Below are 24,290 nucleotides of genomic sequence, written 5' to 3'. Positions count from 1 at the left end.
GAACGCAGCCATGGAAGCGCCTAGAGACAGAGAGAGCGAGGCGGAGAAACTGAGGCATAACCCAATACTTAGACGTTTCAGGCTGTGTCATTCACGGAGAGGGTGAAATACAAGGAGATGAGCCAGGGCGAGGAGGGAAGGCGAAGAAACAGAGGGCTCCGAGGGGAATGAGTGTATGGTTAAGGGAAAGCTGGCGCTGAGGAAAATTCTCCTTGTTCACCGCTTCCTCAGCTCTCACGCCCCTCCCCGAAGGAGTCGCTCTTTTAGCAGGGGAGGCAGCGTTCTCCTGTTTCCTTTCTTCCAAATAAAAAAACATCTCGGAGCTATCTAGCCTCCTATTTTTTTTTTTTTTTTATGCGGGATGGATGTGGGAGTGGGTGGGGCGGGGGACAAGGCCTCGCAGCGCTAAACCTCGGAAGGGTTAAGACCCTCCCCCTGCCCCGCACAAAGATGGCGCTCCCGCCTTCCCTCCCCTCATCCTTCCCCAAAACCCCCTCCCGCCCCCCGCCCTCTCCCGCCACCTCCGTCACTTCCGCCCCGCCGTGGCCGAAACTGACACAAAGTAGCGAGCCGAGGCCCCGGGGGGAGCGGGGCTGCAGCTGGGGGGGCGGGAGCCCGTGGGGAGCCGAGCAGAGCGCCCCCCGCCCCAGCCCCCGGCATGGGCAGGACAGGGCCGCCGGGGCGGGCGCCGAGCGCTGAGCGCTGAGGTGAGGCGAGACGAGGCGGGGGCAGCCCCGGGGCGCGGGCCGGGAGGGCAGAGGGAGATGCGGCTGCGGACGCGGACTCGGGGCTGGCGGGGCCGGGGCCGGGGGTGAGGGTGTGGGCAGGAGAGGACACGGGACAGAGTTGGGAGGTGCGGTGAGACCGAGGAGGAGGAGGAGTGATGATTGGAGAAGAGAGGGCTTCGGGGTGCCTGAGGATGGGGGAGGTCGGGAGGTCGTCCGCAGGATGGGAGGGCGGGTTGGTGAAGGGGCGCGGGAATGTCGAGGAGAAGCTTATGGAGCAGCGGAGAGGGGAGAACCGGCCAGAGAGTTGTGGGGGTGAGACGAGTAACCGGGGTCTGAGGGTTTGGGTAATTGGAGGAGGGAGTCTGGGGCCGGTAGGATTTGTCTCTGTAGGGTGGAGGTCTGCGTGCGTAAGGAAAAGCAAGGGTGGAAGGAGAGGTGGTGGCTCTGGGAGCTCAGAGCTGGGGAGTGAGTCCTGTGTTCTGTCCTTAGCGATGGAAGGCGGCCAGGAGTGGTCTTGGTGGCAAGTGAGCTGGGGGCCTTGGATTCCATTCCCTTATGTTTCCCTGACCTGCCCACAAATATCCCTGCCAGCCTCCTCTGAAAGAGGGGGTCCGTCTTCCCCGGTGGGAAGGTAGCAGGACCAGGCCTAGAGGAGGAGCCGTTTTCTTCCATGGAGCATTGCCTTCTTCCCAGAGCTGGCTATTTTTATCCCAAATGTGGCTGCAGAGGGGGCTGGGGCAGGGTGACGGGGCAGGGCGACGTGGCTGATGGGCCTGACGGCTCAGAAAACCTAGGTTCTCTGAAACTGTGAAGAAGTGAGAGAGGGTCCCTGTTCCCAGGTCTCCCCCTCACTTTCTCTCCCGGTTGGGGGCCCCCAGAGGGGCTGAGGTCTGGGGCCAAGCCAGCTTTCAGTCTCCCCAGGGTCTTAGAGGTAAAACAACTTTCCTGGTTGGTGTCCAGACTCCTGACTCCTAAAAGCATGTGTGGCTCCTTCATTAACTCTTTCGTAGGACTCAAATCTAGATCTTCGGGCTGATGGTGTTTCTTGATTTGACTCCCTGCTGAGGGCGGGGTTGGCTGTGGAACTTGTGATGCCCACCCTTGCATCCTCTCCTTTAACCTCTCCCTTCACACCCCACCCTCTCATGACTCATACTCTAGACTGGGTGGAGACCCTGGCTGGGGGCCCTGGAGGAGGACTTGGCGTCTCTAAAATGTGGATGAGGTTTTTCTTCCTGAGCCAGGCACCCTTGGCTGCCAGGTTGGGGAGGGTCAGGGAGGAAAAGGACTTCTGGATATCAGTTTTGTCTGATCTGGGGTTTGGGAAGGGAGTCTGAGTTAGTGAAGGGAGCACTGGTGAGGGTGACAGGGCCGTGGCCAGAGTCTGTAATTATAGAGGTTGGGCAGACAGGCAATTAGTATCTCTTGGGACTGACAGGCTGGCGGGGTGTGCCCAGTAGGTCAGAGACAGGGGAACCAAGGAGGAGGAAGGCTTTCCACCCAGACAAAGAAAGAGGAGGTAACAAGAGGACCCAGGACCTAGCTGACAGTTTCCTTTGAGCCATACTGGGGAATAGAGATGAGGCTCTATGACCCTGTCTCAGAGGCCAGACCTTTTTTACCTTTTTAGGTGAAAGGAAGGACATGGGAAGAAGGAAGGAAGCAGAGGCCCATCTGACTGATGCTCCCTGAGCCTGCACCTAGTACCACACTGACTGAACTAGGCTTGGGGTGGGAGAGAGAGAGTAGTTCAGAGGAGGGTAGGGAAGACCCCTCTGCTGACCCAGACTGAGAGGAAGTGGTCTGGGGACTGTCTCTGCAGGAAGTGAAGGCCATGCCTCTAATGTGAGCTCCCCTGGAGGAGGTGATAATGGAAGTCCCAGTAATGAGGGGATGGGAGGATTATCAGCATTTTGAGAAGGGTAGAGCCTGCCCACCCTGTTTCCTGATGCTCTGCCAGGTGTTTCCTGGCTCATGTTCCCTCAACCCAACCCTTTGGTGGAAATTCTGCTTTCCAGTAAACACAGACACCACTCATTGCCACCAGGAGGGCACATGAGGGCAGCCATTGTCCCTGGGATGGGTACCTTGAGAGCTGTGCCCCTCCTGTCAATAACAGGCCTCTTCTCTCTGCCTCCTTCCTTTCCCTGCAGGTCTTGGCTTCTGTAAACTGTCAGTCTCCTGCCCCCTTGTTATCCAAGGCAGAGGCATGGGGGGAGGTGGTAGAGAAGTCCCCTCTTCTTTCTCAGGGACCCATCAGGGCAGTAAGAGCAGAGTGTTGGTGTGGAGTTGGTGGGGAATGCTGGGGGCAGGGCAGAGTCAGAACTGGAGAAGAGAACCTTCAGGAGGAGTCTGAAGAGGGGAATGAGGGGCTGGCCCCATGGCTGAGTGGTTAAGTTTGCACGCTCCAGGGTTCACTGGTTTGGATTCTGGGCGCAGACCTAGCACTGCACATCAGGCCGTGCTGAGGCGGTGTCCCATATAGCAGAACCAGAAGGACCTACAACTAGAATATACAACTATGTACTGGGGGGCTTTGGGGAGAAGAAAAAAAAAGGAAGATGGGCAACAGATGTTAGCTCAGGTGCCAATCTTTAATTTAAAAAAAAGCCGGGGGGGGGGTGAAGGCTTACCCTCAGCTTCCTGACCTCATGCATATGTCACCTTCCTGCAGGGTCTCCCATGGGATTGCTGGGACCTTACTGGGTGAGATGGCACTGTGTGCAAAAAAGCGCCCCCCAGGTAAGACAGGCAGGAGGGGGGATCCCTGGGACCATCAAGAGTGGGTGTTGCTATAGCTCAGGGAGCAAAGGGAAGAGGGACGACTAGTAATGATTCTGAAGGAGGGCAGATTGCAACCCGTACCCATCCTGAGGGGAGCCTAGGAAACCGAATTATTCCCCTGATCCCTGAGCTGGGTTCTCCTCCGGCAGGGTGCTGAGTACCTGCCCCCACCCCAAACACATAGACTCTTATCTTGGGGCACCTGGAGCTCCTAGTCTCTGGTCTGGGGAGCTGTTCCCATCTTCTCCCCTCCGTCCTCACACCTCGTCTCTTCTCCTTTCTCCCCTCATTTTTCCATCCACCCAAGTCCTCCTCGTTTTTCCTGAGGGCGGGGTGGGGGTGGAGGTGGGGGTGGGATGAAAGCGGTTGCCCCCGACAACGCTGGCAGTCCCCTCACCCGCATTGGCCGGGCCGGGGGAGGCGGGGCTCCGCGCTGGCTTTCGCCTACGCGGCGCGCTGGCAGGCGGCTGCCCCTGCAGTCCGGGGAGCGGGCGGGGGCGGAGCCCCGGACGTGCGCACCGCGTTCGGGGCCACTCAGCGCGTGCTGGCGTCCGTAGGGGGCGTTGGGGGCGGCGGCGGCGGCGCAGCTGAGCGCGCGGCGTCCCTGGCTGCGGGCGGCCGCGAGGATGGCCCGGGCTGCAGGTGGGGCGCGCGCCCGACGGCCGGGGCTCCCCTCTGAGCGGCCGCAGCTCCTGCGCCTCCCACGGGGGCCGCCCCATCGGCGCCACTGAGGCAAAGGACAGACAGACAGTCCACCCTCTCCCGCTCAAACCGGGATCATGACGGTCCCCAAGGAGATGCCCGAGAAGTGGGCCCGGGCCGGGGCACCTCCTTCCTGGAGCCGAAAGAAGCCCTCTTGGGGGACAGGTAACGGGAGACAGCTCCTGGCAGCTCTCCCGAGCCCATAATTTCGCCCCCTCCCACCTTCACGCTCGCTTGTCCTCAGCCTCCCCCACCTTCCCTGATTCTCTCCTTTCCGGACCCAGAGATCCTGGCTCCGAAGGGTCCGGTCCTACCTTTCCCTTTGCATGGTCTTTGGTGACTGCGCAGGGGGCTCAACCTCAGGGGTCCCCTCTGGGGAAGTTTCTAGGAGTAAAGTGACCACACAGGGAAGGAGCGCTCTGGGTAGTCAGAGGATGCTGTGGTCTGAGGTTTTGTTACTGCAGTGTGCTCTGCAGGGGTCTTGGAGGGGATGGTGAGGGAAGGGGTCTGGCATGCTGCCTTTGGCTCCCGGACAGGTTTAAGGCGTGTTTACAGCCTAATCAAGATACCCGTTTTTCAGCCTGAGGTCATCGTGACCCCTGGAGATGGGCTGAAGAACCCTTCATAGGTCACCCTCGTGTTCTGGGACCTGAACTTGGTACCTACAGTCCCAGACCTGCAGAGGTTCAGTATAGATGTAGCTTATTTGTCACTCAGCAACAAATGTGTTGTGCAGGGAGAATGTGTGCAGATGGCACAAGAAATGTTACAGTTAGAGAGCAACTGTTTCAATTACATCCCATTCCTCTTTCCTGCGTCTCTGTCTCAGTCTGCATGACCCATATGCATGACCCCATCCCCCCTTCTACTTGAAGACCAGCTTTGAAATAAGGTGATGTCATTGTGAGCCAGTAAGAAGCTGCTGCTGGTGACATGTGACAAGCAGAGGCTCCTGTAGGGTGGACTGCACGTGGGGCTGCGATGTTGCAGCAGAGCAGTTTCAGGGCACCATGATCCTCTGTCTTGCCACCCACCCCACCCCCCAGGTTAGGGGGAGGGCAGTACCATGGCTAGATCTGCAGGAGTTCCCAGGGGGAGGAAGCTTTGTGTCTTCAGCTGCTGTTCCTTGGGGGATTCCCAGGACCATTAATGCCTAAGGCATTAATTAAAGAGATAGGAGAGAGGAGCTGAGTGCCCCCAGTGGAACACCTTGATGGTGGTTGGTGAGGAAAGTAGAATGCGTCCTGTCCTGTGAACGTAATGCCTGCAGAGCCGAGTGGTCAGGCTGGTGGTGAGAGGTGGACCAGAGGGAAGAATTTAGTGAGACTTCAAGGTGTGGCACTAACTCCTTAAAACTGTACACTGTGGAAAGAACCAAGACCCCCAGTGGAAATCCCACAAGGTGGGGTGGACCTGACAAGGTGTTGGGCCAGCCCTCAGTTTGCTCCTCCTGACTGCAGCATCATTCTATTGCAGAAGAAGAAAGGAGGGCGCGGGCCAATGACCGAGAATACAATGAGAAATTCCAGTATGCGGTAAGTGGCTCTAAACTACCTATTCCCTCCTCCTGAGTCAGAAAGGAGAAAGGTGCAGAAACGTCCTAGGTTGGGACTGAAGGCTGACTGGGAGAGGGTTTGGGGGAGGGGAGGGCAGCCTCCTCGCCACTCTCCATCTGCCACTGTGCTGAATTTTTCATGCCTTCACCTGTCAGTGAAGCAGGATACATTGACCCCATGAGACTCCCTTCTCTCCTCCTTTTTCCCCCCCTCACCTGTAGTTGCTGGCTTTTGGGGGGCAGAGGTTTAGGGAAGTGGAGATGGAGGAGGTGGCCTCAATCTGATTCTGGGTTGGAGTTGGAGGCTGCCTCATTATCTTCTCTCCCACTGCCATAGAGTAACTGCATCAAGACCTCCAAGTACAATATTCTCACCTTCCTGCCTGTCAACCTCTTTGAGCAGTTCCAGGAAGTTGCCAATACCTACTTCCTGTTCCTTCTCATTCTGCAGGTAAGTGACCTGGAGCAGACCCTTTGCAACTCTCAAAGCTGAATAAAGTCAAGGAAGAGAAAGATCGAGGGGAAAAGAGGGCATAGGATGGGGCCTCAGAGGCATGCCTTTCTCTTTCCTCTTTTCAGTTGATCCCACAGATCTCGTCCCTGTCCTGGTTCACCACCATTGTGCCTTTGGTTCTTGTCCTCACCATCACAGCTGTTAAAGATGCCACTGATGACTACGTGAGTTGTTTTCATTCTTCTACCTTTTCCCCACCCCCAACTTGCCCACTTCCACTCATCACAATTCCTTGGAGACTTTACCATCCCTTACCTGGTCCAGCTAGATCTGTGATATCTTGGCTGGAAGTAGAAAGGGGGTGTCGGAGAGAGTAGATTTGTGAACAAGTGTATACAAGGTGGTACCCAGCATGCTGTGCATTCCACTGATCATCTAAGTCCCTTGGGGTGGCAGAAGGTGCCTTACCTTTCTTAGTTCTCTTCTTTTCAGTTCCGCCACAAGAGTGATAACCAGGTGAATAACCGTCAGTCTCAGGTGCTGATCAATGGAATGTGAGTGCCTGTTGGAGACTGAGGGCCTTGGAGAGGAAAGGGGTCCCCTGGGAACTTCTAGCTACTGACAGCCTCTTTTCTGTCTTCCCGTTGCCTCAGCCTGCAGCAAGAGCAGTGGATGAATGTCTGTGTTGGTGATATCATCAAGCTCGAAAATAACCAATTTGTGGCGGTAAGGGACATGATACCCCTCTAGACCCGCAGGGCTCTTCCTTTTCTTGGGCAGAAAGGGATGAGTCTTTTCCTGATTCATTACTGCCTCTTAAGCACCCGTGGAAGAAAACTTTCTTGAGTGGAGGGCTTCTTTGTCATCTTAATGTACCTGGGACTAACTCCTTTCTAGCCATTCACATGCTTGGGATTAAGCAAATCCGGAATGCTTAGTGGAAGGAGGCATAATCAGAATCCATCGGGGGTGGAGGATTGGTCTTTGGGCTTCTCATTAGTTTTCTCTCCAGGCGGATCTCCTCCTCCTTTCCAGCAGTGAACCCCATGGGCTGTGTTACATAGAGACGGCAGAACTCGATGGGTAAGTTGCATGCTCAGTGTCACACCTCTCCTTCTGCCTCCTTAGAGGTAAAAAGCATGTTTCTGAAAGAGGTTCCCAGGTCTGGGATCTATACCTTTTGGAAACTTTAGGAGTAAGAAAGGCTTTGGGTGTGTAGAAGTATTACCTACCCAGTAATGCATGGGAGCAGTGATGCTCCATGGTCAGGTGCCCCCAGACAGAATCTAGAAGAAAGAAAGGGAACTAGGACTCAGGGACACTGTTCTTCCAGAGAGACCAACATGAAAGTGCGTCAGGCGATTCCAGTCACCTCGGAATTGGGAGACATCAGTAAGCTTGCCAAGTTTGATGGTGAGTAATTTTGGAGAGGAAACTTTCAGATAGAGGAGGTGGGTTGGGTTTTGGGGTTTAAACTGCACCTTTTCCTTTTGGCTTCTTGCTGCTGTGATTATGCAGCTCCCTGGACTTTTTTGGGGCCTGGGGGTGGGGGGTTGCTCCTGGCATCAGGAATGCCAGGTGGCTACCACTTAACTTTTGAATTGATGATTGTCATTTGAAGAGATCGTCATGGCTGATCACTCTCTCCTTGCTTTGCATGTGAGAGAAATTCAGCTTTTTCTTATTTCTTAGGCTTATTCAGCTCAGAATAATAATATATGGTTCTTCTAACAAGACAAACTATATAGTGTGTATAAGGAGAAGCCCTCCTGCCCTCCAATTCTACCCTCCTTAGGTAGCCAGGCTGTCTGTTTAGTGTGTATTCATCCACACTTTTTTTTATGTTTTGTTTTGTTTTGTTTTAAAGATTTTATTTTTTTTCCTTTTTCTCCCCAAAGCCCCCCGGTACATAGTTGTATATTCTTCGTTGTGGGTCCTTCTAGTTGTGGCATGTGGGACGCTGCCTCAGCATGGCTTGATGAGGAGTGCCATGTCCGCGTCCAGGATTCGAACCAATGAAACACTGGGCCGCCTGCAGCAGAGCGCGTGAACTTAACCACTCGGCCACAGGGCCAGCCCCTCTTTATGTTTATAAACAAATGTGAAATCAGTCAGTGGGATTATACTGTACCAAAATCTCTGCAACCTGCCTTTCTTTACCTATTAAATTCATCATATCACATCACTGTACAGTCATGCGCTGCACAACAATGTTTTGTTCAATGACAGACCGCATATATGACAGTGGTCCCCTAAGCTGAGCACCACATAGCCAGGTGTGTAGTAGACTATACCATCTAGGTTTGTGTAAGTACACTCTATGATGTTCACTCAATGATGAAATCACCTAATGACACATTTCTTGGAATTTATCCCTGTTGTTAAGCAATGCATGACTGTACAAAGAAATTTTACCTCGTTAATAACTGCGTGATGTTTCTTAAAATTGATGTATCATGATTTATTCAACTATTCCCTGACCAGTCAGTTGTTTCCAATCTCTTGCTATTCAAATAATGCTTCAGTAAAAATTGTTGTGACCTATGCTCGTATTTTTGTAGAATAGAGTCCCAAAAGTGGGATTGCTGGCTCCAAGGATATGTCCACTTTTAATATTAATTCATGCTGCCTCATTCCTTTCAGTTCACACTCCCACCAATAGTGTGTGGATGGGCCCGTGTCCTAACACCATCCCCCTCAGTTGCTGTCTCATGGTCAAGCTATGGACTGGACCTTGAGCAATGACACTCTTGTCTTCCATTCAGGTGAAGTGATCTGTGAACCTCCCAACAACAAGCTGGACAAATTCAGTGGAACTCTCTACTGGAAGGAGAACAAGTTCCCCCTGAGCAACCAGAACATGCTGCTGCGGGGCTGCGTGCTGCGAAACACCGAGTGGTGCTTCGGGCTAGTCATCTTTGCAGGTGAGCCTCCTAGGGTCCAAAGAAAGGAGGATGAGAGTTGGTGACTCATCCCTCCCTCGGGAATGTAGGGGGAGGCTGAGTGGGCTGGTACAATATGGAAGATAAAAACCCTCCAGCCCTGAATACAGGCCTCTTGTCCAGCCACTGTCTCTATTTCAACCCAGTGTCCTGTAGTCTGGAGACCAGGGTAAAAGCCCAGAGGCAGATTTTTTAACTTGACTTTCCCAGCCTTTCCTATCCTTTTCTAGGTCCTGACACTAAACTGATGCAGAACAGTGGCAGGACAAAGTTCAAGAGAACAAGTATTGATCGCCTAATGAATACACTGGTGCTCTGGGTAAGGCTTCCCACATGTGGTTCCCTGTCCCCACCCTCTGGTTCTCCCTGGGCGGCTCCTTTGTTCTCCCCTTGTCTCCTCCCTGGTCAGTAGTCAGGCTTCAGGTTTTGTCTTTAAAGCTGCTGGCAGGTCAGTCACTCAGAGACAGTGTTTATGTCAGGCTCCTTTTAGACTTGGGATATGTTATTTAAAAAACCTTAGGAACGTGCATGTATCAACAACTTAAGAAGGCTGAAACAAGTCTTCCCTTCTCTGGATTCCAGTTATGATGATGACTTAGTGCAGCATGTGACCTTCTGTTTGCTTTTGCCAGGGACAAGGAGGCCTTCATGGGGATGGTGCAGGAATTAAAAGAAAAATTTCCATTTGGAGGATGGATAACGGGGTCTTTTCCCCTGACTTCTAAGAGTGAAGGATCCCAGAGGAGAAGTTTCTGTTTTGGTTTTTGGCAATTCCTGAATCCTTCTCTTGTTTGGCTAGAAATTTGAGCTCCTTGTCGGGTTCTCCTCCCCTTCTTGTGCCCCCACTGCCTGCTGCCCGCCCCCTACACGCCAGCTTGGGTAGGCTGGGGCCAGCCTCTGGTGAGAGTTTCCGCCCTGGCCTTAAAGGGTTTGTAGAAACCCAGCCTAAGGGAGAGAGGTTAAGTCTATCACGCAAGCTCACATCGCCCCCTGGTGGTCCTTGGGCACCAGGCTAGTTCCTGTTTTGTTTCAAAGCATCAAGAGTGGCGGCAGCTTTGGAAATAGATGTCTGAGATCAGACGATGGTCTCAAATTTTTTCTTTTCACCACCAAAACTTTCTTATGAACCTTCTTCAAGGACTCCAAGCTTTGTAAGTTTTTTAACTACCAAGAAATCTACATTTATAAAGATACAATTTGTTTCCCTAGTTAAAATTTTTCTTTGACCATCTGTTGGAGATAATGAACATTACAGAAACTTGGCGTTTTTGTTAGCTTGTGGAGGCTTAGCTCAGGTAAATGGGGTGATTTCCAGTAAGTTGCTTTGGTATGTTGAAAGTAGCTCACTCCATTCTTACCTCTTCTAAGGGTTCTAGCATGTCATATTGGGAGCTACGCAACTACTTCAGCTTCCCCGTCATACAGATGAGAAAAATGTTCAGAGAGAAAGCCACATGATGGTTGGTGGCAGGCTACAACTTGTCACCAGTTCCAGGCACTTCCCACTAGAACATGCCACCATCTTAAAGATGCCTGAGCTTTTGAGGGCTCGGGGTACAAGTGGTGACCTTCAGGGATGCACTTGATTTTGAGGGGCTCCTAAGTGGCAGCCTAGCCTCTGCTTCTTTTTTTTTTTTAAAGATTTTATTTTTTCCTTTTTCTCCCCAAAGCCCCCTGGTACATAGTTGTATATTCTTCATTGTGGGTCCTTCTAGTTGTGGCATGTGGGACACCGCCTCAGCGTGGTTTGATGAGCAGTGCCATGTCCACGCCCAGGATTCGAACTAACGAAACACTGGGCCGCCTGCAGCGGAGCGCGCCAACTTAACCACTCAGCCACGGGGCCAGCTCCTAGCCTCTGCTTCTTATTCCTCCTCAGATTTTTGGATTCCTGGTCTGCATGGGGGTGATCCTGGCCATTGGCAATGCCATCTGGGAGCACGAGGTTGGGACGCGCTTCCAGGTCTACTTGCCTTGGGATGAGGCGGTGGACAGTGCCTTTTTCTCTGGCTTCCTCTCCTTCTGGTCCTACATCATCATCCTCAACACCGTCGTGCCCATATCTCTCTATGTCAGGTATGTGCTTTCTCTGCCCCAGGGTCTCTCCAAGGAGCTTGGGTGGTCCCTTGGCAAACTTTTCTATGATGATGAAGTCCCTGAGAAGGAACTTGAAGTCCTCTTCTTCCTGTACTCTGAACATATCTGTTTATCTCTGTGTGCAGAGGAAACTTCACCACAGTTTCCTGACACTTTGGACTGTATCAGAACAAAGACTGTATTGATTTATTCAGCATATATTTATTGCCTGCTGACTTTGTGCAGAGAAGCATGCCAGGTGCTGTGGCACATACAAAGATATATTAGGAATGGATCTCCTTCTCTCTAGGAGCTTCATTCTAGTAGAAGAAGAAAAATCTAAAGACGTTATGAAACAAAAAGGGAACAAATGCTGTAGGAGTCATTCTCCTCCAGTCTTACGTGTGAAGCAAGGGGACAGAGATGTGTAATATGGTCTCTGCCTTCAAAAGCAGCAGACTGGTAGGGAAGGGGAGATACAAACAGTGTAAGATGCTGAGATACCATGGTGGGAGGCACAAAGTGCCGTGAGAGAAGAGCATTGCACTTCATGCACTTAATTAGGGAGGACATCTCTGAAGAGGTGGCTGTTGAACTGGGCTTTGAGCGGTGGCTGGGATGGGTGAAGGTGAGCCTGGAGGTGAGGGCTGGAACAAAGGCGTGGAGATAGGAACCTCGGAAAGGTCATGGGACAGTTTGTCAGGAGCTTGGACCATGAGTGGGGGGCTATAAGACAGAGAGCTGGAAACATAAGCTTGTTCCTGATGAAGAGTCTTGGATCTTTGCCTATGGACTTTATACTAGTAAACCATTAAAAGAGTCTTTAAAAAATTCTAAAGAATGCTTTAGGATGTGTTGACTGGAAGTGGTGTGCAACATGAATAGGATCAAGGATACGTCTAGGATGTTTGAGGTAAAGAGAATGTTAACGAGGACTGGGCCAGTGAGAATGGACAGGAAGAGGGGGATGCTAGAGAAGGAAGGAAGAACGTCCAGAAGAAAGAAATTTTCTTTTGTATTCAGTGCCTTGCACTTGAGATAAGGGAACCTGCGACATTTTTAAGGAAATGCTTTATGGAGATGCTCAGAACTCTTCCCTATGCCATTTTTTGTACACACGGATTCCCCAGCTAGTCTTCTAAGTCTCTCCCCTAGCCCCTGAATCTTAGTGCTAATGACAGTGAGTAGAAGATAGTTTCTGTACTGAGGGCATACAGTTTGGGTTTTCATAGAGCACTGAGAGGAGACTCAGGCCAGCCCTGGTGGCCTAGTGGTTAAGTTTGGCAAGCTCCATTTTGGTGGCCCAGGTTCATTTCCTGGATGTGGACCTATATACCACTCGTCTGTCAGTGGCCATGCTGTAGCAGTGGCTTATGTGCAAAAAGAGAAGATAGGCAACAGATGTTAGCTCAGGGCGAATATTCCTCAGCAAAAAAACATGGAGACTCAGAAGGTTCATGATTTAGTTCTGTCTACTCATTAGCACATGACCTCAGACAACTCCACAATCACTTGGGGTCTCAGTTTTCTCATGTAAAATGGGAATAATAATACCTGTTCCACCTTCTTCATAGGGACATCTTGATGTAAGATACTAGATTGGAAAATACGTTTTAAAAATTAAATTACTATGCAAATATTGGGTGGTAGCATGTCCATCATTATCATTGCAACTCTGTTCTTCATTAGTATTTAAATAATTTCTTGTTTACAGTCTGATTGTTTTTCCATCTTTGAGCTTTACTGTCCATGTTTTGTATCCAAGATCACTCGAAGCCCATGGTAGCTGCCTAAGAAAGTTGTTTTTCTCAGTCTCAATAGTGTGTGTGTTTGGGGGAAGGTGGGAGGAGGTGTTTGATCAGTTGAGCGGGGAGAAGGCTATGAAGACATTTCCAGTCAACACATTTTTACCTGATAAATGGATCCTGCTAGCAGCCTCAGTCGAGCTGGAGGCAGGGTTCCAGATGTGGCCCCATTGCTTGGCCCTACTGGACCTAAATACAAAGCGCTTTCTGGAAATGCTGAGAGATCCCAAAGGTCATGCCTAGCAAAAAAGAGATGTGGACAGACTTCAGGATGTAGAAAGTACTGTGTCGTTATAAACTCGCATTATTTCCCAGCTTCTGGAGGCCCCACTCTGTCTGGAGTCTGCATCTCGGTTTGCCTCGTGTGCTTCCTGAAAGTGTCAAGTCAGGGTTGTGGAGCCCTGAGCCCAGGTGGAAGGAGGGTGCTCTGCCTGGGTTAGGGCAGGGAGGAGTAGGCTTCAGAGCCTTCTGGTTTCCTTCCCCACAGCCCCTCTCTGAGGTGGCATCTGTGTTGCTGTGGCATACGCAGCACCCTCATTATTTCTCTTTTTTTTCTCTCTTTCTCTCTTATACTTTCTCTTGTTTTCTCTGCATGGTTTCTGTATTATTAGTCTTGAGGTAAGAACTGGCTGAGTGCCTTGTCTGCAGTCTTTCTTCCTCCTCTGCCCGTGCTGTCTGCTCCACCTGCCCAGGCCCTGTGCACCTTTTTGTCTGGAGAGCATCAGAGGGTCGGGTCGGGGAGTTCCGTTGCCGGCTATGCGTGGCTGGCTCCACCTTCAGGTTCTCCTTGCCCTTCTCCACCCAGATGTCTGCTCTGTTCTCGTTTCTCCCCAGCTGGAGGGCCTGCGGCGAAGGCCCATGTGGGTGGGCATCCTCTCTCCTTCCTGCCCCAAGCCTTACCTCTTGTCCCCTGTGCAGTGTGGAGGTCATCCGCCTGGGCCACAGCTACTTCATCAACTGGGATAAGAAGATGTTCTGCATGAAGAAGCGGACGCCCGCAGAGGCCCGTACCACCACCCTGAACGAGGAGCTGGGCCAGGTGGAGTACATCTTCTCTGACAAGACAGGCACGCTCACTCAGAACATCATGGTCTTCAACAAGTGCTCCATCAATGGCCACAGCTATGGTATGGCAATGCTTCTGGGGACTGGGGGCTCGCATCTCACCTGGAAGGAGAGTGGTACTGGGACTCCCACAGTTGTCTTGACGTTTGGGTTTTACTTCTTTCCTACTTGGGTGTGCAGGGCCTTGAATGGGTCCACTCTGTATCCTGTGTCAGGAAGCAGATGCTGACAGTGCTTCCCCTATCCTCTGTTGACGCCCTCACCCTGGTCTCAGCTCCAGGCAGTAGGGGAGCTCCTTGGCTGTTTGAAGTGAAGCCCAAGACACTGGTCTCTGAGCATCCTGGTCAGGTTGGACCTTGGCTGCCTCGGTGGAGTGCTAGACTCTCCCCGTCACTGTTCAGGGCCTCTGTGAGTCTCTGGAATGTGACCATTGTCTTTCCAGTGTGGCCGAGCTGCAGTGGCCTTGTCGCTGAGCTCCTGGGATGGCTTGGGGCCTGGTGTGTGGTGTCTGACTTTTATGCAGAGTGAGCCCTTCTCATAACTGTTTTCTATACTAACCCAGGCCCATGGCCAGTGTGTGAGGCTTTGTCTGTTGTGTAGGCCTAAAGAGCCAAAGGTACCGCAGGAGGCCTGGGAGCCCTGCACGGAGGAGTATAGGATTGGAGCTGCCCTGGGAAAGCTGGTGGGGGGTCGTGAGGACAAGGATAGGGAACAGTAGCTACCGTGACTTTTAGTCCTGGAGTTCTAAAGATCCAGGGTACCTGTTGCCTCCTGTCCCTTGAGTCAGCAGTGTGAATCTGTGTGGCATTTGCTCAAGAATCAGGGTTGCAGGTTCCAGGTGCCTGTGGGGGTTCTGACTGGAGCCTTCTCCCCCTGCTCTGAGAGATCTCTAGCTCTGACATTGCTTCTCCTTCTGTTCTGGCTGTATGTAGGTGATGTGTTTGATGTCCTGGGACACAAGGCTGAATTGGGAGAGGTAAGGTCCAGCCTCTGTAGTTTTTCTATATGACAGTTAAGCATAGGGTACCTGACCAGTAATGATATAGTTAGGAGTGGTGTGTTGTTTGGTCAGGAAATGGAAGTTACTTGGAGAAATGGGTGTTTTAAGGAAGAATTGGTAGCAGAAGTGGGAATTTTGAGGTCCACAGTGGACAGGATCTTGGGCCTTCCTACCAGGAGTTGGAAGGGCAGGGAACAGTAGGGTGGGGACAGCCCTTCCCTGGAATGCAGCCTGGCGGCCCCCATTTCCTACTTGCCCTCTTACCTGCTCCAGAGGCCTGAACCTGTCGACTTCTCCTTCAATCCTCTGGCTGACAAGAAGTTCTTATTTTGGGACCCCACCCTCCTGGAAGCTGTCAAGATGGGGGACCCCCACACGCATGAGTTTTTCCGCCTCCTTTCCCTTTGTCATACCGTCATGTCAGAAGAAAAGAACGAAGGTGAGCCAAGGAGCTGGCTTGGGCTGTCCCCTGCCTGACTTGTGCCTTCGAGCTCGGGCTCTGCTCTGTTGCTGGGCTGGGGCTTCCTGGGTGGGACACGTGGCTGACAGTGCTGCCACTTAACACCACATGTGTTCTTCCTCCCCGCCAGGGGAGCTGTACTACAAAGCCCAGTCCCCGGACGAGGGGGCCCTGGTCACTGCAGCCAGAAACTTTGGTTTTATATTTCGCTCTCGTACCCCCAAAACCATCACTGTCCACGAGATGGGCACAGCCATCACCTACCAGTTGCTGGCCATCCTAGACTTCAACAATATCCGCAAGCGGATGTCAGTCATAGGTGAGGCCTGGACCAGCTGCTGGGGGCTTCGGGGGAAGCACACAAGCCTGGAATGGGTGAGGGATACTGGGTGCACCTTGTTGATGTGTTAAAGGTGGGGGTCTTGGCCTGCCTGAAGTTTTCTGGGACTTTCTCCCCCTGTCTCACTCACAGTGCGGAATCCAGAGGGGAAGATCCGGCTCTACTGCAAAGGGGCTGACACTATCCTGCTGGACAGACTCCACCACTCCACCCAAGAGCTGCTTAACACCACCACTGACCACCTGAATGTAGGTGTGAGGGGAGGAGTGGCCTTGTGATTCTGCTACTTTTGGTGTTGTGGGAGGGCGTGAGGGGTGACTTTCTTGACTCTGCTTCCAGGAATACGCAGGGGAAGGGCTGAGGACCCTGGTACTGGCCTACAAGGATCTGGATGAAGAGTACTATGAGGAGTGGGCTGAGAGACGACTCCAAGCCAGCCTGGCCCAGGACAGCCGGGAGGACAGGCTGGCCACCGTCTATGAGGAGGTTGAGAGCGACATGATGGTATGGGCTGCAGAATGGGCTGAGGGTGGACAAGGAGGGCTCATGCCCAGGGCTCTCGTGCCAGGGACCCTTGTGGTACTTTCAGCTGCTGGGTGCAACGGCCATTGAAGACAAACTTCAGCAAGGGGTTCCAGAGACTATCGCCCTCCTGACGCTGGCCAACATCAAGATTTGGGTGCTAACCGGAGACAAGCAAGGTGAGAGCCCAGGAGAGCAGAGGAAATTGCATCTGGACGGTAGCCCTGTCGGGTCCTTGCATGAGCCTAGGACATCAGGCAGGAGAGTGCACTGACCTTGTTCGGGGCCTGTCCGTAGCTCCTGCGTTCTCTCTTGGTAGAGACGGCCGTGAACATTGGCTATTCCTGCAAGATGCTGACGGACGACATGACAGAGGTGTTCATAGTCACTGGCCACACCGTCCTGGAAGTGCGGGAGGAACTCAGGTAAACAGAGACCTGAGGCAGGCAGATGTTTTGCACTGTGCACATGGGTTGGGCAGGATTTCCTGGGCCCTGATGGGTCCAGGGGTGGCTTGAATCGCTATTGCTGTCCTGGAAGACCACGGTTTCATTTCCACCTTCACAGGAAAGCCCGGGAGAAGATGATGGACTCGTCCCGCGCTGTAGGCAACGGCTTCACCTACCAGGAGAAACTTTCTTCTTCCAAGCTTACGTCTGTCCTGGAAGCTGTTGCTGGGGAGTACGCCCTGGTGATCAATGGGCACAGCCTAGTAAGTGTCACGATCCTTCACTTGTGCAGTATCTCTCCAGCGAGCACTTCTCTCCATACAGCTTTTATATCTTTTTCTCATTTCCCTTGACTTGAGAGGGGCTGTGGTCTTTAAGGGGACTGGGAGGAGCTGACTCCCAGATCTCTCCTGGGGAAGACTGGGGTTCTCTCCAGACTCTCTGTGTTCCAGGCCCATGCGTTAGAGGCAGACATGGAGCTGGAGTTTTTGGAAACAGCCTGTGCCTGCAAAGCTGTCATCTGCTGCCGGGTGACCCCTTTGCAGAAGGCACAAGTGGTGGAACTGGTTAAGAAGTACAAGAAGGCTGTGACACTTGCTATTGGGGATGGAGCCAATGATGTCAGCATGATCAAAAGTGAGTGTGGACTGTGTAGGCGTGTAGGCTTGGGGGAAGGTGGGGAGAAGGGCCCATGAGGTCTCGGGACTAGGGAGAATGATGAGGTATGGGGCCTCTAACTTGTTGAGATTCTGAAGCATGTGACCATCTTCACCCTCTTGTCATCTCTTGTCTCTGCAGCAGCCCACATTGGTGTGGGCATCAGTGGTCAGGAAGGGATCCAGGCTGTCCTGGCCTCTGATTACTCCTTCTCCCAGTTCAAGTTCCTGCAGCGCCTCCTGCTGGTGCACGGGCGCTGGTCCTACCTGCGCATGTGCAAGTTCCTCTGCTATTTCTTCTACAAGAACTTTGCTTTCACCATGGTCCACTTCTGGTTCGGCTTCTTCTGTGGCTTCTCAGCCCAGGTAGTAAGCTCCCAGTCCACTGGTTTGCCTATCTGTAAGTTACTCAAGAGCAGAGATTGTATCTGTCCTGTTCATCGCTCAGGCCCCTGGGGCCTAGGTATTGTCTGGTACATGTATTAAAAAAATACTTGTTGAGGCCAGCCCTGTGGCATAGTGGTTAAGATCGCATACTCCGCTTCAGTGGCCCGGGGTTCACAGGTTTGGATCCCGGGCACAGACCTACAACCGCTTGTCAAGCCACACTGTGGCAGCATCCCACATAAAATAGACAAAGATTGGCACAGATATTAGTTCAGTGACAGTCTTCCTCAAGCAAAAAGAGGAAGATTGGCAACAGATGTTAGCTCAGGGCCACTCTTCCTCACAAAAAGACAAACAAACAGACAGACAAAAAAATTTGTTGAAGGAGTAGAGAGGGAGCCCCAGAAAATTCCTTAGGGCTCCATGTATGCCACATTGGCTGTCTTCCTCGGCTTGATTTGTAGTGAAGAATGACTGTATGTTCACTCCTCTGTTGCTCTCTGTTCTCTCTCCAGACCGTCTATGACCAGTATTTCATCACCCTTTATAACATCGTGTACACATCCCTCCCAGTCCTGGCTATGGGGGTCTTTGATCAGGTATGGGGGAGTTTGATGGTCAAGCAGGATGGGGAGAAGGACCTTGCTGCGAAGGAGTCACACTGATATTGGTGGGTGTGTGACACTTGTACCCACTGCCTGTGGTCCCTGGGTATGGCTGGTTCTTTCTCTCGGCTTCAGCTGACCTGTAACTCCTCTGGGTTGCTGAACAAAGGTTAATTGGGGGCAGCTGGCTTGAGGTTGGATTTAGCTATCAAAGAATTTGAAAATGAAGAAGCAGGGACAAGGTCTGCCCTTGGCTATCCTGAGTCAAAATGGCAGCTTCTGAGGCCTGGTATGCCACTTGGCTCTCCCCACACAGGATGTCCCAGAGCAGCGGAGCATGGAGTACCCTAAGCTATATGAGCCAGGCCAGCTGAACCTCCTCTTCAACAAGCGGGAGTTTTTCATCTGCATCGCCCAGGGCATCTACACCTCCGTGCTCATGTTCTTCATCCCCTATGGGGTGTTTGCTGAGGCCACTCGGGATGATGGCACTCAGCTGGCTGACTACCAGTCCTTTGCAGTCACTGTGGCTACTTCGCTGGTCATCGTGGTCAGTGTGCAGGTATGAGGCAGACCAGGAGCTGCTCTTCCCCCGGAAGAAGTGAGCCTCCTTTTCCTGGGGTTGCCCTGGGCACTAGTGGGACGGGGGACGGGGTTTTTTGAGGATGGTCCTTCTGCCTGTGACAATTGCTTTTTGCAGATTGGGCTGGATACAGGCTACTGGACAGCCATCAACCACTTCTTCATCTGGGGCAGCCTAGCTGTTTACTTTGCCATCCTCTTTGCCATGCACAGCAATGGGCTCTTCGACATGTTTCCGAACCAGTTCCGGTTTGTGGGTGAGTTCCTGTGGCTTCCTCTTGAATCAGTGAGAAATCACACCTGTTCTGGGACTAACAGGGTACGTAGCCAGTTTGCACATCATGAGCATTTATTGGACACTCCTCGTGCCAGGTATTCTGCAAGGTGCTAGGGGGATAGCTAGCTGTATCTGACCCAGGCCCTGCCCTCAGAGAACTTCCATATCCATGAAAGTGAACAATAGCCCTGCCAGGCCCTGGAAGGTCAGGGCTCCAAGGGAGGACAAGGGGTGGCAGGCTTCATGGTCAGCAAAATGATGCTTGTGGGGTGGTCAGGGAGAGTCCCACAGAGGCGGCTGCTGTGAGTAGAGCCGGGATTAGGGAGTCAGATTCCAAGTCAGAGAGCTGGCAGTGTGGAAAGGCCACTTGTTTCTAGGGAATGGAGAGTGCTCCACCAGGGTGGGGTGAGAATACGCATTGAGAAGCAGTGGAAGAGAGGCTGGAAAGGTGGGGCCTTGGAGGGATCAGGATGCCGGGCTGTCAGGTCAAAGAGTCTTTTTTTTTTTTTTTGAGGAGAGAGTGGAGCGTGGCATCAAAGGATTACTTTGGAAAAATGAATCTGGCAGTGATGGCTAGTGGGGAAGTACTGTGGTGATTGAGCACAAGACTGTTCAGAACTGGGGCCAAGGTGGCCCTGGTGCGTGCAGAGAGGGGCTGGTTGGGAGGCATGAGGTGATAGACACATTTTCAGATCTTGACATTTGCTTTAGATCTGTTCACTCATTCATCCAGTGGGCATTCAGTCAGCACCTGCTCTGTGTCACCCACCACTCTGGCTGCTGGGGATGTAGCAGTGAACAAAACAGGCAAAATCCTTGCCTTCTTGGATTTCCTATTTTAGTGAGAGAGACAAACAGTTTACAAGTTAACAGATAGAATGTTTGGAACTAATAAGTCCTATAAGAATCATCAAGCAGGGTAGAGAGGAGTAGGAGTTGTCAGCAATGACCTCTCGAGGAAGGGACGTTGGCACAGAGAAATCTGCATAAAGGGAAGGAGCAAGCCATGTGGCCCTCTGGGAAGGAACAATCCAGGAAGAGCAAACAGTGACACAGAAGCGTTAGCTGGGGGCTTGCAAGGAAGAGTGTGTGTGTATCTAGGAAGTGAGGTTAGAGGGTAGGGTTTGGGTGGGGAGAGGTGAGGGAGATGATGAGAATTGGTCCAGATCATGTAAGCCCTTTTAGCAGAGTAAAAACTTTAAATATTAATCTAAACATGATAGGAAGCTGTTGCAGGGTTTTGAGCAGGGAAATGTTATAAACTGATTTATGTTTTGTTTTTTTTTTTAAAGATTTTAGTTTTTTTTCCTTTTTCTCCCCAAAGCCCCCCGGTACATAGTTGTGTATTCTTCGTTGTGGGTTCTTCTAGTTGTGGCATGTGGGACGCTGCCTCAGCGTGGTCTGATGAGCAGTGCCATGTCTGCGCCCAGGATTCGAACCAACGAAACACTGGGCCACCTGCGGCGGAGCGCGCGAACTTAACCACTCGGCCACGGGGCCAGCCCCTGATTTATGTTTTTAAAGGATCACTCTTGCTGTTTTGTGGATAACAAAGTGTAGGGGGCAAAGGTGGAAACAGGGAGACCAGTTAGGAGGTTGTAGCAGTAATCCAGGTAAGAATGATGGTGGCTTAGAATAGAGTGAGAAGTGGAATTCCATAGGTATTTTGAAAAGTGGAGCCCACAGATCGGATAAGGGGTCAGAGAGAGAGGAATCAAGGTTGACCTCAGAGCTTTTAGTTGGAGCAACTGAGTGGGTGGTGGCATTTCCTGTGCTGGGGAAGACACAGAGCAGATTGGGGTGGAGGAAACGTGATTCACTTTTGGCCATGTAAAATTGAGATGCCTGCTAGATATTCAACAGAGGTGTCAAATGAGGCAGTTAAAGAAATGGGTCTGAAGTTCTCCTTGGGGAGAGTTTGGAGCTAGACTCAGCTTTGGAGGTGTATGCTGGGGAGCAGGGAGGAGAGGGAAGCCAGGGACGACTTAGGTTTTGAGACTGGGGAAGTGGGCTGTCAGAGATAGAAATGGGGAACTTGGGGCTGCCCTTCTGTCCATTTTGTGACTCCCAAGGCCTTGGACTCCTCTGCATTCCTAGGTAATGCTCAGAACACCCTGGCCCAGCCCACGGTGTGGCTGACCATCGTGCTCACCACGGTCGTCTGCATCATGCCTGTGGTTGCCTTTCGATTCCTCAAGCTGAACCTGAAGCCCGACCTCTCTGACACGGTGAGAAGCTGGGCTGTCTGCTTTGGGGGACAGAGACAGTGTGTCAGAAAGCCTTCTGGCTTAAACGCTTATGCGCTGCAGTTTCTGGGCTGCAGGACTGTTAAGTATGTCGGTGGTGGTGTCTGCTCTTCCTCTGAACAGACATCTCTGTGCCATGGAGGTTCCCATGGCCACCCTGTCCTGGGTGCTCTGGGTCCCTTCTCCGTGGTGGTGTTTGACACTGCCACACTGATGGAGGCCCCTTCACTTGTGCTTCCCCTGCCAGGTCCGCTACACCCAGCTGGTGCGGAAGAAGCAGAAGGCCCAGCACCGCTGCATGCGGCGTGTGGGTCGCACAGGTTCCCGGCGCTCCGGCTATGCCTTCTCCCACCAGGAGGGCTTCGGGGAGCTCATTATGTCTGGGAAAAACATGCGGCTCAGCTCGCTTGCACTCTCCAGCTTTACCACTCGCTCTAGCTCCAGCTGGATTGAGAGCCTGCGCAGGAAAAAGAGTGATAGCGCCAGCAGCCCCAGTGGAGGGGCCGACAAGCCCCTCAAGGGTTGAAGGCTGCGACTGGGACATCCCATGCTGGTTATCAGAGCACGCAGGGCTGGCCGGCCCCTGAGAGGACAGCATCTAAGAACTGCGGGTCCTCATCCCTTGCCTCTCCCATATCCCCTAGTAGACTTTGTCCTACTGGTACAAGGAATGGCTGGGGCATCCCCAGCTATGGGAGAGTGGAGGGGGCAGGCCCTAAGGGCAGAGTAGGGGCTGGGGCATCATCAAAAACAAGCCCCAGTAGGGGACCAGATGTGGAACCAAAAATAGAAGAAAAAACTCTTGGAGATTGGGTCTGCCCCTGCCCTGCCTGGGAGTCCACAGGGAGACTGTAATCTCTGTATTTTTTTATTCCCACTCCCCAGAGGGGCCCTAGAGCCCCTGTTCCTGAATTACACAAGAATGTATCATGCCGGGAAGCCAGAGACCTGCTGGGGCCTCTGGGCCCCTTGCATCGTGTATGTCTCTTCTTGATTTGTGTTTGTGTCCATTTGGTTTTGTCTTTTTTATTTGGCAAGTGGAGGAGTCCACTATGTAACTTTTATGTTATGGTTGATGTCTTAACTGTCCTGGGGAAGAGGAGGCTGGCATGCAGGGGTGCCCCAACCTGGCTGGATTTGGAGTAGTTTGGGAGGAGCCACAGGTCACAGGTGGCCCTCCAGTGGCTGGTGTCCATGAGGGATAGAGGGGCTGACCAGAGTGGGAGGTCTCTGTCAGCAGAGGGTGCTGGGAGAGTATAAGGAAGGTTTCATCCTATCTCCTTCCTCACCTTGAGAGTGAGATGCTACCCCTTCCTCCAGCACACACATATATCAACTCCTGGATTCTATAATTCCTGCTAGTATTTCCCAGGGCTGGAGTCTGGGAACGTGATCCCATGGTTCTCAGTGACCTAAAGCTGGGTATGAAATTTAGTCTGAAGAAAAGTTTTCTTTTGAATTTAGACCCAAGTTCATTAGCAGAGTCCCTTCTGACTTCCCTTCTCCTTCCTCATTGGCATTTTCCTACATTACACCCTGGACCTGAGGTGGGCCCGAAAGGGGAAGCTGAGCATCCAGAGGCAAGGCTGAAAGGGGGAAGCTGGCCTCTGCTTCACCCTTCTGGTAAACAAGGGGTCCCACCCCCTCCAGGGCTAGCATCTGGAAAGATGTGGTAGAGTCTCTGTACTGGGGCGGGGGGACGGGGTGCAGGAGGAGTGCAAAACTGGGCTCAGGCCAGGAGACTAAGCTCAGTACCTGGCTTGATCTGGACGGGACTCAGTTGGAGCCTTGGCATGCGTGTCCTTCCTCTCTGTTATCCACACCTAGGAAGCTATTATTCAAATTAGGCATTTCCCAAGTTAATTGCTACCAAATCAGTCTTGGGAAGAATCTTTTCCTCATCTTTGGTAGTGGAGGGGGGTACTCAGGAATGGTGTGGAGCTGGGAGTGGGGTATGGAGATCTTAAACATTCAATGTGGGAGCCCCGAGGGAACTGGAGGTAGGCTGTGATGAGGTGGGGTGGGGTGGGCAGGGAATAGTGGGAGGGGAAAGCTTGACAGGGAAATCCCTTTTGGCCACACAGTTTACAAACCTACCATCATGTGTTTGTGTGTCTCTTAAGGTGAGAGTGATTTTTATACCAAAGAGGAAATGATTTTTTTTCATATTGGTTTGTCTATAATATAAATATAAATATATATATATACAGTTATATATATTATTTTTTTGGTTCTCTCTCGTTTTTTAGGGAGGGAGGAAAGTACCAAGTTGCATTGAGCTGTAATTAAGGAACATTCTGTATAATTTATGACACATTTCTATACTTGCAAAAATTATATCATTTTATGGATATAAGAGAAAAATGTCTTTTTATAAAATTCCAATTTCTGAGAAGTGTGTAACTTGTCTCTTTTCTGATGTTTAACCAAGACTGGTGGTAAAACTAAAGAGAGAGAAACTTTTTAAAATGGAATTGAGTGGTTAGATCTGGGCCGAGGTGGAGAAAACAGAATAACTGGTGGGATATAGCACCTCCTCTGTTTGCACACCTCCCAGGATCCAAGTTTTAGCTGAAAGATGGGGCAGTGGGCGGGGCTGAGGCAGACCAGGGGGACTTTGTGTTCAGCTGATGGCTGGGTGCTTAGGACCTTGAA

The 24,290-nt window shown here is 51.9% G+C and overlaps 1 protein-coding gene across 2 annotated transcripts; it reads left to right on the top strand.

Moving 5' to 3' along the window:
• Window positions 1-552: 552 nt before the first annotated feature.
• Window positions 553-24,027, top strand: ATP8B2 (ATPase phospholipid transporting 8B2). 2 transcript variants are annotated; one of them, XM_046682239.1, is made up of 28 exons: window positions 553-707; window positions 3,403-3,470; window positions 5,691-5,749; window positions 6,107-6,220; window positions 6,349-6,447; window positions 6,716-6,777; window positions 6,877-6,949; window positions 7,236-7,306; window positions 7,557-7,636; window positions 8,989-9,147; window positions 9,396-9,484; window positions 11,045-11,241; window positions 13,965-14,173; window positions 15,044-15,087; window positions 15,385-15,550; window positions 15,702-15,890; window positions 16,044-16,159; window positions 16,251-16,415; window positions 16,501-16,612; window positions 16,753-16,858; window positions 17,001-17,145; window positions 17,335-17,518; window positions 17,681-17,904; window positions 18,441-18,524; window positions 18,847-19,092; window positions 19,231-19,369; window positions 21,487-21,617; window positions 21,883-24,027. In XM_046682239.1, the coding sequence occupies exons 2-28, from the start codon at window positions 3,440-3,442 to the stop codon at window positions 22,159-22,161; spliced, it is 3,573 nt and encodes a 1,190-aa protein (XP_046538195.1). In that variant the 5' UTR covers window positions 553-707; window positions 3,403-3,439; the 3' UTR covers window positions 22,162-24,027. The 2 variants fall into 2 exon arrangements, with proteins under 2 accessions (XP_046538195.1, XP_046538193.1); XM_046682237.1 differs by lacking the exons at window positions 553-707; window positions 3,403-3,470 and adding an exon at window positions 3,864-4,379.
• Window positions 24,028-24,290: the final 263 nt, after the last annotated feature.

This window comes from Equus quagga, chromosome 13, assembly GCF_021613505.1.
Source record: "Equus quagga isolate Etosha38 chromosome 13, UCLA_HA_Equagga_1.0, whole genome shotgun sequence".
In the NCBI taxonomy this organism is placed as follows: domain Eukaryota; kingdom Metazoa; phylum Chordata; class Mammalia; order Perissodactyla; family Equidae; genus Equus; species Equus quagga.
Note: the sequence above shows the minus strand (reverse complement) of the source record. Positions and strands in the feature narration are given on the sequence as shown.